Source organism: Leucoraja erinacea, chromosome 7 (genome assembly GCF_028641065.1).
Source record: "Leucoraja erinacea ecotype New England chromosome 7, Leri_hhj_1, whole genome shotgun sequence".
NCBI classification, from domain to species: Eukaryota; Metazoa; Chordata; class Chondrichthyes; order Rajiformes; family Rajidae; genus Leucoraja; species Leucoraja erinaceus.
The window spans coordinates 24,884,709-24,898,070 of NC_073383.1; the positions used below are offsets into that span (position 1 = coordinate 24,884,709).

Here is a 13,362-nt window from a genome sequence, read left to right on the forward strand (position 1 = left end):
TTTTACTTAGTAGATATTTACATAGGTAATTGCTTAGTAGGTGGCGAGACCATGTATTGAGTGGGGTGATTCTGGGACGACAAAACTAACGAGCGTTCCCGAGGTGTCAGGGGCCTAACTCAATGAAACACCAATGAAGGGAGGTGTCCACTTGATAATTCTAATGATATCCAGGCATCTACACGCCTAGTTTTTGTTGTCCCATAGTTTAACTGTGTGCAGGCATTTTAGAACCTCATGTGTGTAGCCAGGAATTTTCCATAAATGCCATGTGCCTTTTTTGATGATTTCACCAGGATAACGCCTTTTTCACAATCGTGTCTAAATCAGCCTTTTTTTTGCCGTTTTGCTAAAAGGTCGTGCTATTTTCTCTAGTTGTACCATGATCACAATAACATTTCCGATGTTAACATGTTAATATTAATACGTTATTATTAACGTGTTAACATAGTATAACTTACAAGAAAATTTCCACCACCGGGGCAAAACCGGGGGCGCCACTGTCAGTCGTTCATTCGTTCGTGCTGTTGCCCACTGGTTCAGTCTTCTCCAAGGTCTATTTAAGGAAGAAGTGCAGATGCTGGAAAAATCGACGATGGACAAAAAATCTTGGAGAAACTCAGCGGGTGAGGCAGCATCTATGGAGAGAAGGAATAGGCGACATTTTGGGTCGAGACCCTTCTTCAGACTGATGTGGGGGGGGGGGAGAAAGGAAGAGGCGGAGACAGTAGGATTAGAAGGAGAGCTGGGGAGGGGGAGGGAGAAGCTAAGGACTATCTAAAATTAGAGAAGTCAATGTTAATACCGCTGGGGTGTAGACTACCCAAGCGAAATACCCAAGCTTGTCTCCTCACTACAGTTACTGCTGGCTCCAGTCACAAATCTGAGTTTTCAAGTGATCTGTGCAAGGCATTCATTGATGCTGGAATTCCACCATGGAAATTGGAAAACAAATCTCTCAGAGGTTTTTTAGAGACATAGCCAGAGGAACCTATGCCAAGCGAGTCATCATTACGGAAAAATTGCATTGACAGCAACTTCAACATTGTTGTGCAGAAAATTAGACATGAAGTTGCATGCAACAAAATATGGATTTCAATAGATGAGACAACCGATGCTATGGGGAGATATGTTGCCAATGTGGTTATCGGTACACTGGAGGCAGGTCAACCATCAAAGGATTATTTGTGACATCAGAAGTATTGGAGAAGTCAAACAGCTCAACTATTGCTCAGTTGTTTACATCTTCACTTGCTGTACTTTGGCCAGAAGGTATAAAACACGAGAATGTTCTTCTGTTTGTGACTGTTCGTGCTTAAAGTTTTATTCCCCAAAATGTTGCATTTGACATGCTTAGCTCAAGGACGTCATAGAATTACCAAGCAGATACGTAGCTTGTTTCCAAATGTCGATCGCCTAGTTTCCAACGTAAAGAAAATCTTCCTCAAAGCAGTTGCAGTTGCTCAAGGAAATGGCACCCGAGATTTCGCTACCTCCTCAGCCCATTTTGACTAGGTGGGGTACATTGGCTCTTTGCTGTACTCTACTATGCTTCAAATTTTGAAAAGATAAAGTAAATCATCAACTGTTATGAAGAAGAAGAAGAATCTGCTGCAGTCAGGATCGTCGGTGAAATCATGCAGAAAAAGTCCCTCCACCGCAATCTTCTGTTTATTGCTTCTAATTTTGCAAACTTCCCACAAGCTATCACTTCCCTTGAGAAACGTGCTGAAACATTAGTGAATAACTTGCAGGTTTTCAACAAAGTAACTGACGATATTCGTAAAGTTCCTGATGATGAAGGTAAAGACATACAAGCAAAACATGAGAGAGTGATTTTAGCTAACAAAGATCTTGAAGAAATATAAAACATAGCTAAAGTTCTCAAAGGTAGTTGTAATGCACAAGATATTGACATGAATATAGAGTCTGTAGCTTGTTTCAGGTATGCACCAGTGACCTCAGCTGAGGTAGATAGAAGTTCTTCACAACTGAAGCATATTCTGTCTGACAGATGGCAGTTTAACACGATAATATGAAAAAAATGCTAGTAATTATGTGCAATCAGGCAACATTGGTCATTTAATGTAGTGTGTAGGGGGGCGCTGCACTGGCGGCAGCCTGTCAACAGCGTGTCCGTTTTTTTCAACTTTTTAAACTTTTTTAGTATGTTTAAAAGTCTGTTTTTAATGTTTCTTTGTGTGTTATGTGTGGGGGGGTAAGGGGGAAACCGTTTCGGCCGCCTCCTCCATGGAGAGGCGACTTTTTTTCAGGTCGCCTCCCCCGTGGCCTAACATCGAGGATCGGGCGCCCTTTCCCGGAGACGCGCCCGGAGCTTCAGCGGCGGGTGCAGCGTGGACTCTCCGCGCGGAGCGGGTGAGACCTCGCTGGGGCTCGCCGGAGGGGAATGCTCCGTTACGCTGGCCCGCGGCAGCCGGCAGCCTGAAGCAGTGGTCTGCAGAACTCCAGCTGGTGCGGCGTCTACAGCCCGGGATCCCTCGTGGAGGACCCGGGGGGGAAGAAGCTTCCACTGCCGGCCCGCGGCCGTCTTCTACCGCGGGCACGGTATGGGCTTACCATCTCCCCTGGAGGGGAGCTTTGACCGCCGGCCCTGCAGACTGCGGTGCTTCCGGCTGTGGCACGGCAGGTACTTTAAAACTTTGACCGCCGGCCTGCGGCCTACACCAGCCTGAAGCCGCGGTCTCTGGTTGGGAAGAGCCGATCTTGGACTCACCTTGACTTTGACTTTGTCCCTTACCATCTGGACGCCCGCAGCAACGGCTGAGGAAGGTGGAGGTCCCGACCACGGGGGAAAATGGAGGAGGACTGGCCAATTTCTGTGCCTTCCACCACAGTGATGAATGCTGTGGTGGATGTTTGTGTAAAATTTTTATTGTGGTTGTGTGTTCTTTATTACTGTACCGCTGCTGGCAACCCAAAATTCCACCGACCCTGGTTGTGTGGCAATTAAATTATACCTTTATACAGGTGCACAACCTTTTATCCAAAATTCCAAATAACGAAAAGCTCCGAATAACGGACATTTTTTCGGTCCTTGAAGAAAGGTCCTTGAAGACGTTCCCCGAGGGCGGCCCACAGAGGTGACAGCGGAACCTCCGGTCGGTCCTCCAACAAAGGGGAACTAAATCCCCATTCATAAAAGAGAAGGTGAGAGTATATTGGGTGAGTGTATATTGCGCAGGAGGGATAGGAATCATTGTAAATCATTGCTTAGGGCTTTTGGGGGGAACTTTAATTCTTAGTCCCCTATCTGGTCGGAGAAGCGGGGAGCGGGCAATGCCTTAACGGGTCGCCGTGCAGTAAGCTCCGGACCGCTGTGCCGTGGCTCCCAACATCGTGGAGCTGGGGCTGTGGCCGGCTGCACTGGATTTGGATTTGTAGCGCCGCGCAGCCAGGGGTAGAGTTCGCCGTGGTCGGAGCTACAACCGGCGCCACCCGTGGCCGGACCACCGCAGCCCCAGCTCCACGATGTTGGGAGTCGGCGGCTGGTCTGGGCTGCGGTGGTCCGGCCACGGGCGGCACCGGTTGTAGCTCCGACCACGGCAAACTCTACCCCTGGCTGCGCGGCGCTACAAATCCAAATCCAGCGCGGCCGGACACCCGCAGCCCCAGCTCTGTGATGTGGGAGCCGCGGCACAGTACTGCACGGCGACCCGGAAAGGCATTGCCCGCTCCCCGCCTCTCTGACCAGGTAGGGGACTAAGAATTAATGTTTCCCCCCTTCACCCCCACCACATAAAATCCCTCCAAACTAACTGACTAACATTTAAGCAATGATTTACAATGATTCCCCGGTCTCCAGGGAGGAGGCAGCCGCTCCAGACTTTCCAAGCCGCCAGCGCTACCTACTTAATCTACGCTAAAAATCTTCCATTCCGAAACCCGAAAATTTCCTGTATCCGAAATGTGTCTGGTCCCAAGGCATTCGGATAAAAGGTTGTGCACCTGTATTATCATTTTTAACCATATTTTGGTGGTGGAAATTCATCTTTTATGTCAATAAATGCATTTTTTGTGATTTTATTATGCCTTTTTGCCTGCCTATTTCAGTTTAGTGCCTAAATATCCTGGCTCTACTCATGTGGCATTTAGAATCTCATGTAGCTTGTGTGTCAACATGTAGATAGTTTATTACTGAAAATTAAGCTAATTATTGTCCTATGGCATAAGTGTATATAGATAGTTTATATACGACTTTGGCATTGGACTTGGTTTCTTGGATGTGCTTATCCTCGTGTTATATGATAAGTACTTTGTGTTTTAATAGTGATTTTAAATACATTTGGTTCCTTGATTTAATGTTTCCTGGGAAACCATATCTAAGCAATCCTTCCAACAAATATTGATCATGATATTCTCGTCTTTGGACATAAGAGTTTTTGAAAACAGATACTTGCATGTATAATTCACCAACATGGTGTGTTGTTCTTTTCCAGATTTATGTTTATTATTGTCACATGTACTGAGGTACAGTGAAAAGCTTTTGTTTGCGTACTATCTAATCAAATCAGATGATGCTATACATAAACACAATCAAGGCAAACACAAATACAAGAGCAAAGAGAAAGATACCAAAATGCAAGATATAGTTCAATACTGTTAGTACAGCTGGAAATAATGATAGATTTACAAAGTAGCATAATAGCAAAGATCAGAGGACAAATTTCATTTTATCTTTTGCAGAGGTACAAGTAGACCTCCCTGGTGGAATAAAACTGGGTGGAAAAAAAGGTTAATATTAACATAAGCATGTGACCTCTCACTTCTAGGCATGCTCAATCATAGTTGCAGAGTTCTTTTAGCAGAGAAAAGTTTTTGAATGACAATAAAGGGAATTCAAATTCAAAATTCAATTTTTTTTCACCCAGTTTTATTCCACCAGGGAGGTCTTACCTTCCACTACCTGCAACCTCCGGCAACCACCTTCAACGAGCAATCGCAACCAGCTTCGACTAAAAAATTACCGATTTCTAAAACGGCAACCTATTTTTAGTCGAGGCCGGTTTTGAATTTTTTTAATTAATCGCTGGAACATAGAAGAAGCTCGACTAAGCGGAAACCACTTTCGACCATTAGAGAGAGTGACCAAAACCTCCGGGAACCTCACGGAAACCTTGGGTGGGGCGCAAGGTCTCCAGAGGTTTCCGTCAGGCTTCCTAAGTGGGACAGGGCCTTAAGAGAAAAGTTAAACTCCCAACGTGAACCCTCATAAGCAAATATCTATGGAGTTTCAATAACTGATACACATTGGGTGTAGAAATGTATTGCTTCATCTTTAAAGTCACAATCCCACTTTATTTATATGCAGTGATGAAATACATTTCCACCAGAATAGTTCCAGCTACATTGATTACAAAGCAGGGCACCTGCATTTAAATACAACTGGATGTGGAGATCATTGAAGAGAGATATAGATAACATCAAAAACACCATTAATGTATTACTACCACTATTACTACTCAGTATTAGCAAATTTATACTCTGCTATTTTTCAAGTTGATGTCAAAAAGTTCACCAAAAGGTTTCCATTTTAATAAAAAATAGTTAATTGGTTGACAGGAGAAAGCTTCCGTAACATTGTTCATTGTTTGATATATTTTATGTGAATCTCAGAAATTCACAACTAGAATTACTATTCAAACATTGTTAATCTCAAAATGCATGGAGAGGGATAATTAAATTCATGGTTATAAAGTAGATCATACAAATTAATGTAATAGTGACAATCATTTTGTCATTCATACTTTCCAAAGCATTTACCATATAAAACCCAATGACTTTTTGGTTTTATCAATATCACATTTATCATTTGAGTGTTTTATTGGCTCTGTTGCACCAATTTGATCATTGGGAAGGGATCCTCCTAAGGGGTCCTTGGTTTGGTAACTTGGTCTAATGCCACCTTTATCCACAAACACAGGACCATGCCCACCACCAATGCCTTGTTGGGCAGCCTTAAGGAGTGGATAGACATTCCGTCCTTTTTTTGAAGCGGTTTCAATAACTTCCAATGCATACTTTTCAAATTCCCTCTTTTCAAATTCAAGTAGAGCCATGGTTTTTTCTTCATTTTCCAGTTCGGTTGCACGCTCATGTAATGCCTTTGCTTTCTTTTCAGCCTGCAAATGGTTAGAGAAAAATAAACCTTTTAAACACATTACTGAGGCGACTTGATTTTCTATTTGATTTGTTAAATAGAGAATTAATTATTTTCAATAACATTTGCAAGAAAAAGTGTCTGATCATTTCAAATAATCCGATCAATTAAGTCTCCATAAAATTTTGTCTCCTGCTTGTAAATTAGTTGTTACTTCACAATAATCAAAAATATAGTTTTAGTAATTCGTGTCAAGATATTGTATATCACAGACAGTTACTAATTATCAAAATTATCAGGTAAATCCAGTTATAAAGGTCCCTTTTCATTTAAAAAAAAATAAACCTATCACGCTTTGTGTCGGTTTTGTGTGTTGCTTCTATTGTCATTTCACATTCTCAACAATTAACAGGCCTCCATACCACAAGATTTCCTAATTAAACTGGGCCAGTTTTCAACCATGCAATGTATAATCAAGCATTCTGATTAAGGTCCATTTAAGTTTCACTGTGTATAAATGAATGTTGCTCCGACCGACACTGATTCAAGACTGCGGACAAAAGTTTTACATTTTGATGCCAATTAATTATATAAAAAGAGCTCTTCAATATACTATTTTCAGTTCAGTAGCATACTGATGTTTACAACACCGGCGGTGATGCATTATGTTGCCTTGTGATTCTATCAACTGAAAAAGATAGAAAAAGTCTTAAGTATATTCACACTTAGTACTTTGTTGCGAGTCGATCTTCGTCATCACACAGGTGGAAATACTTTTGCTTTGAAATTAAGTAACACTCATTTTTGGTGTACTTAACTAGTGTTTTGGTTTACCCTAACATGAAATCTAGTACTATCAAAACTAAACCATGAAATTGGGACATCCTCACTTTAAGAAATTATTGTGCATGATTCCTTTCAGATCCATTAAAACCCGATTTGTATGTTCACAGATAGAAGCTACAGCCTAAGTTTGCAGCTACCATCTCATGTACCCAATGCTTTTGGGATGTTGGTCCTACTATTATTGTGGTCTCTCAATGTGGAACTGTGGCATGGAGATGGGAACAAGAAACACAGGGGACAGTAAAAGAACACAGGGAATAGCAGATAAAAACACATAGGTCTCCAGAGATCACCTCCTTCCTCCAAGACATACATGGATTGACCACATCTAAAGTAATAGTTCTCAGGTTTATTCGGGGAGCAGCGATAGGGCACGAATCATTGTTTAAGCTACACGATGGCTGGTGAGAACTCTGCCCAATATCATCGAATGCAATTAAATTATGTTAGGAGATGGGTGTCGTTTTTATAAAATTACATTGCAGTAGTTGAGAATATACATCATGTGATACTCTCCTGCCAGTGTGCTATTGTGACTTAAAAATAAAGAATCTTCATTGTTAACTCTTGATATTCAATCTGAAATTTGAACTATTTTTCTCTTTCTAAATGCTTACTGACTTGGTGGGGTGGGAGATTGCAACCTTCACGTGGTCCGCCCTGTTTCGACGAATGCAATCAACCTGGCGTGCACAATCAAATAAGATCAAATAGAACAAGTTGTCCTACAACTTTAGGCTGTGCACTCCCTACACAAGAAGAAGAAGACTAACGGTGGGTATTTCCAGCAGGTTTTGCTTTTACGATTTCCAGCATCTGGAGTTTTTTTTGAGTCTCAGTTAAAAAAAGATTGTCGTTTTGGGTCTAATTATTCTGTACACCTATCAGTGTGTTGAAGCGCTGTCTCAAAAAAGAGGCATCTATCAGCAATAATTCTCACACCCCGGGATATCCCCCTTTCTTACTGCAATCATCGGGCAAGAGGTACAAAAGCCTTATGCACCACAATATCAGGTTTAGGAACACCTTCCCTGCAACTTTCAGATTCTTGAACCTGCAAACACTGATCCTATCTCAACAACACAAATCATGGTCCACCTCATGCACAATCATGCATTTGTTATTTTTCAAATCATGTTATTGCATTCATGTCTCTCTGTTGCAGTGTTCTTTGTTTTTTAATTTTATGGTGCAATTTATGTGCAATTAGATTTTGCGTGTTTGAGTTGATGAATGCCTGTGATGCTGCTGCAAACAAGATATTGCATTAGACCTGTACCTCAGTACTTGTGCATAAACTCAACTTGACATACTATTACATGTAGAAAATTTACACCTGATTAGGGTGAATCGTGACAGGAAGTGCCTGGACAATTTCCCAGTGGATGAGACCATAACAGGTTAAAACAGTGTGTAGAATGTATTTGAGCAAAATCAACATGCATCCAATATCCGGATAACATGAGGAAAGAAAAAAAATCACTGGCATCTGTTCTCACTATCTGGAAGGACATGATAAAGAACTAAATTGAGGGAAGAAAAATAGAAACATACTTCCCTATGTGAATAAAACTTACTATTTGATCAGTGAGGAAGGATTGCATACATCCACCCTCTTCCAGTTTCTTAAGCTTTTTTTTCCTTTCTTTTTCAAGATGTATATAATCTGCTTCCATCTTGGCATGACGAATTTCCAGTGCTTCTAATTTTTCTGCTTTTTCCTTTTCCTCTCGTTCTTTCATCTGAATGGGCATTATCTAATTCAGTTACTTTGCCACAAAGTACATTCATTTAAAAAATCACATTGGATTAAGCATTGTGTTATTTGAGCTGAATTATAACTACAGTGCTTTCCATATCCTTAACAATGTGTTTGCCAATATATTTCAAACTTATCTTTAATAAGAAATGTTGAATAAAAGGTCAATCTCAACTTCTTCCTGAGATCCCCACTATCACAGATGTCATCTACTGCCATTTTATTTCACTCCACATGATATGATGACATGTTGAGGAACATCCTTGGTGTACAAGTTCAAGGATCTCTGAAGATAGCAGCATAGTCATATAGGATGGTGAAAGTAGCCTAAGGGATACTTGCTTTCATTAATGGCATAGAATAGAATAGAAGAGCAGGGAGGTTTGGTACAACATCATGAAACATTGATTAGACAAAAGTGAAGTTCTATGTGCCATTCATGTTCCACACTACAGGAAGGTCATGATTGCAGAAGGTACAAAGAACATTCACCAAGATGTTGCCTTGGATAGAACCTTTCATTTATGAGAAAAGGCTGCATAGGCCGTTTGTTTTCCTTGGGGGAAAAAAGCAGGCATGGGCAACCTGATAGTATAGTAAACTTACCTTTTAACTAACCTCTTTATAATGGATTTCAGTTATAGTGGTTGTAGACATAGTTTGTTGTTTCACGGAATGACCACTACGTCAATGGAGCTCTTGAACAAATTTAGCTTAGAGATACTGCATGGAAACACCGGATCCATTCCGACCAGCGATCACACATACACTAGTTCTATCCTACACAGTAAGTGGAATTCATAATGTGTCGGGTGGAACTATCACAGTAGTTTTATCTTTCCTCCCACATTCCACGTTGCACAACTGGCCTCCACGGCAGAGCCACTGCCCCACAACACCTGAAACCTAGGCCCAGCCCGGCAGAGTTACTGCCCCACTAGGGACCGCCCCAGTAAATCTGGCCCACCCCACATAGTAGGGACAACTCAGTGTGTAGGATAGAACTGGAGTACCCGAAAGAAACCAGTGCAGCCACAGGGAGCACTTGAGGCCAGGATCAAACCCAGGCACCTGATACGGCGCAGCAGTGGCTCCATTAACAACACACAGAAGCCAACCAAACCACAAATCTGCACATCTCCGTTATGTGGGAGAAAACCAGAGCACCTGGAGGAAACCCACGTCGCCACCTGAAGTCAGGATCGAACTCTGGTCTCTGGCACTGTAAGGAAGCAACTCTCTCTGAGCCACTGTGCCATCACAAGGTATCGTTTATATTGTACCCTTTACTGTTTATTGTGTAGTGTATGTTTAAAAACTACGAGAGCATGGGTTTAGAGGGGATCTGAGAACTACCCTTTTTCCAGGGAGATAGGCTGGCACTTTGTTCTTTGAAGCAAAGGAGGCTGAGAAATGACTATTTTGAGCAGTGCAAGATGTGTGCCATGGATAAAATGAACTTTTACAGTCTTTTCCCAGGATAGAGGATTTTAAAACTAGAGGGCATTGCAGTAAGGTGAAAGGAAAGAGATTTAAGAGAGACCTTGATGGCAACTTTTTCCACTCGGAGGAAGGGCAGTATCTGGAATGAGCTTCCAGAGGCAGCAATCGAAACAGATGCAATTACAACTTTTTAAATAGTTTTAGACAGATATTTGGATGGAAATAGGTTTAGAGGGCGAATGGCCAAATGTAAGCAAGTGAGATCAGCCTTGAATGCCAAGTTGTTTAAGAAGGAACTGCAGATGCTGGAAAATCGAAGGTAGACAAAAAAGCTGGAGAAACTCAGCGGGTGAGGCAGCATCTATGGAGCGAAGGAAATAGGCAACGTTTTGGGTCGAGACCCTTCTTCAGACTGCTGTGGGGGGAGGGATGGGGGAGGAACGGCGGGAAAAAGAAAGGAAGAGGTGGAGACAGTGGGCTGAGGGAGAGCTGAGAAGGGGGGGAGAAAGCAGGGACTACCTGAAATTAGAGAAGTCAATGTTCATACTGCTGGGGTGCAAACTGCCCAAGCGAAATATGAGGTGCAGCTCCTCCAATTTACGGCGGGCCTCACTCTGGCCATGGAGGAGGCCCAGGACAGATGGGTCGGATTCGGATTGGGAGGAGGAGTTGAAGTGCTGAGCCACCGTGAGATCAGGTAGGGTGATGCGAACCGAGCAGGGGTGTTGGGCGAAGCGATCGCCAAGCCAACGCTTGGTCTCACCGATGTAGAGCAGTTGACACCTAGAATAGCGGATGCAATAGATGAGGTTGGAGGAGGTGCAGATGAACCTCTGCTGCACCTGGAAAGACTGCTTGGGTCCTTGAATGGAGTCAAGGGGGAAGGTAAAGCGACAAGTGTAGCATTTCCTGCAGTTGCAAGGGAAAGTGCCAGGAGAGGGGGTGGGAAGGGACGAAATGACCAGGGAGTTACGGAGGGAGTGGTCTCAGCGGAAAGCCGAAAGGGGAGGAGATGGAAAGATGTGGCCAGTGGTGGGATCCCATTGGAAATGGCGAAAAAGTCGGAGGATTATTTGTTGTATGTGACGGCTGGTGGGGTGGAAGGTGAGAACAAGGGGGACTCTGCCCTTGTTACGAGTGGGGGTGATGGGGAGTGAGAGCAGTGTTACGGGGTATAGAAGAGACCCTGGTGAGAGCCTCATCTATAGTAGAAGAGGAGAACCCCCGTTCCCCGAAGAATGAGGCCATCTCCTATGTCCTGGTTTGGAGCACCTCATCCTGGGTGCAGATGCGGCGTAGACGGAGGAATTGGGAGTAGGGGATATCCTTACAGGAAGCAGGGTGGGAAGAAGTGTAGTCCAGATAGTAATGGGAGTCAGTGGGTTTATAGTGGATGTCGGTCAGTAGTCTATCACCTGCGATGAATGCCAATTTGGTCAGCATGGACAAGGTTGGCTGATGGGCCTGTTTCAATGTCATACACACCTCTAAGACCTTATCACTCTATGACTAAAGAGAATTACATTTTTCTTTTGAAACCTCAAAGTAAAGCAAATGAACCATTTATTTTCTAGAATCTGCATATCAAAGAAATAGCCTTAACATTCAGAACACATATCCTTTATTTAATGATTCCTTACATTCTTTATATTCACCATGCTCATACGCTCATCCCATTCTATCTATTTAATATGGATGCCTCAAAGAATAATGCAGGTTTTATTAATATTATTCTGGTGAAATTCAACTGTGGCGGGACTTATAATGAAAGAGCAGTGAATTAGCTATCTGTTATGTGCTACCCATGATTTCATTTCTACTTATCTCAGGTAGTATACAATAATTCTTCATCTTCTACTGCACCCCCAGGTTGAAATTACCCCCACACTTTGATCCAAAGTTGAAGCTAAGTTATAATTAGGACATAATTAGGACGTAGAAAATTGTAACAAGCAAATACTTTACCATCATCATTCTGTGTTCTTCAATCGCTTTTATATCTGACAGTGATTTTTGTTCTTTTTGCTTCATTTCCATATCTCTTTTAGCCTCCTTTTCTTCTGCAGCTTTCCTAATACGTTGTGATTCATCCCGTATTTCTTCTTTCATTTGATCACCTATTAACTTCAACATCTGGTTTCTCAGGTCTTCCCTCTCCCTAGAATTGGCAATAAAACAAAAATGGACACAAACTTATTGCAACATTGCAAATCTCTTGCAGTTTCCCATGAAAATAATAAATAAAATAATTAGATATTACAAATAACCATTTTGAAAGAGAAAAAAATGTTTCTAATAGATAATTTTCTTTTGAAAATTGTAAATATGGAGAAAAGCAACATTAGTGGTGTTAAAATAAATATAAATCTTAATCCTGAATCTTGAAGGGCCAATTAGATTATTTTCCTACATTGGTATACATTACATTTCAAAACCAAATGCTGATGCATTTGGTGTTTCAACTATTCCCATCTGTTGAAATTATTAATGCGGAGCTATATAATTACTTTGAGAAAAAAGGAAATGCAGATACTGGTTTACAAAAAAAGACAAAGTGCTGGAGTGGCATCTCTGGAGAACTTGGATAGGTGCCGTTTTGGGCTGGGACCCTTCTGACTTTTTTTATAATTCCATTTGGACAATTCTGATTAGCCAGAAACCTGCCTGGATTCCTTCTCTGTGCCATTGAAGGTATTTAACTTTCTTGACTCTACCTGTGACTTTCTTTTGAGTAAATATTCACATTTCATTAAAACATTTGTAGCTAGATTTGAATTTTAGATTGCACTTCGCTTTATAAGTTGTTCAAAAAAATTCACTTTATTCCCAAGAGTGCACATCACCGCATTCAACATTATGGGGTTCAATCCCATAAGCAGATTTGCTATTTTCTAACATGTAAAAACAGTGGTGCAATTTCCTCAAACAAACCTACTCATTCTTGACTTTTTCCACAGCTCCCCATGCAATACGTTTGTTTTTAAAGCAACAATCTGTATATGATGTATTCCACATGTTTGGTCTGCATAAATGTGCTGGATTTATTTCACTTACTTGTCCATTTCTGCTTGTCTTTCTTTCCTAAGCTTTATCATTTTTTGTTTTGCCAATACGTACAATCTGATATCTTCATCTTGGAATTCCTGTTTTTGCTTTTCTAGCGCTTTAATAATATTATTGTTCTCAACATGTGCCT

The 13,362-nt window shown here is 41.8% G+C and overlaps 1 protein-coding gene across 2 annotated transcripts in view; it reads right to left on the reverse strand.

Annotated features, from left to right (window-relative positions):
• Positions 1 to 5,273: 5,273 nt before the first annotated feature.
• The window catches only part of cfap210 (cilia and flagella associated protein 210), a 31,485-nt gene continuing 23,396 nt past the window's right edge, over positions 5,274 to 13,362 (reverse strand). For both annotated transcript variants that reach the window (XM_055637999.1, XM_055637998.1), the window contains 4 exons: positions 13,221 to 13,360; positions 12,132 to 12,324; positions 8,542 to 8,706; positions 5,274 to 6,140 (listed from right to left, as the gene is read on the reverse strand). In XM_055637999.1, the coding sequence (XP_055493974.1) occupies positions 5,778 to 6,140; positions 8,542 to 8,706; positions 12,132 to 12,324; positions 13,221 to 13,360 (861 nt within the window). In that variant the 3' untranslated portion in view covers positions 5,274 to 5,777. The remainder of the gene's footprint in view (positions 6,141 to 8,541; positions 8,707 to 12,131; positions 12,325 to 13,220; positions 13,361 to 13,362) is intronic.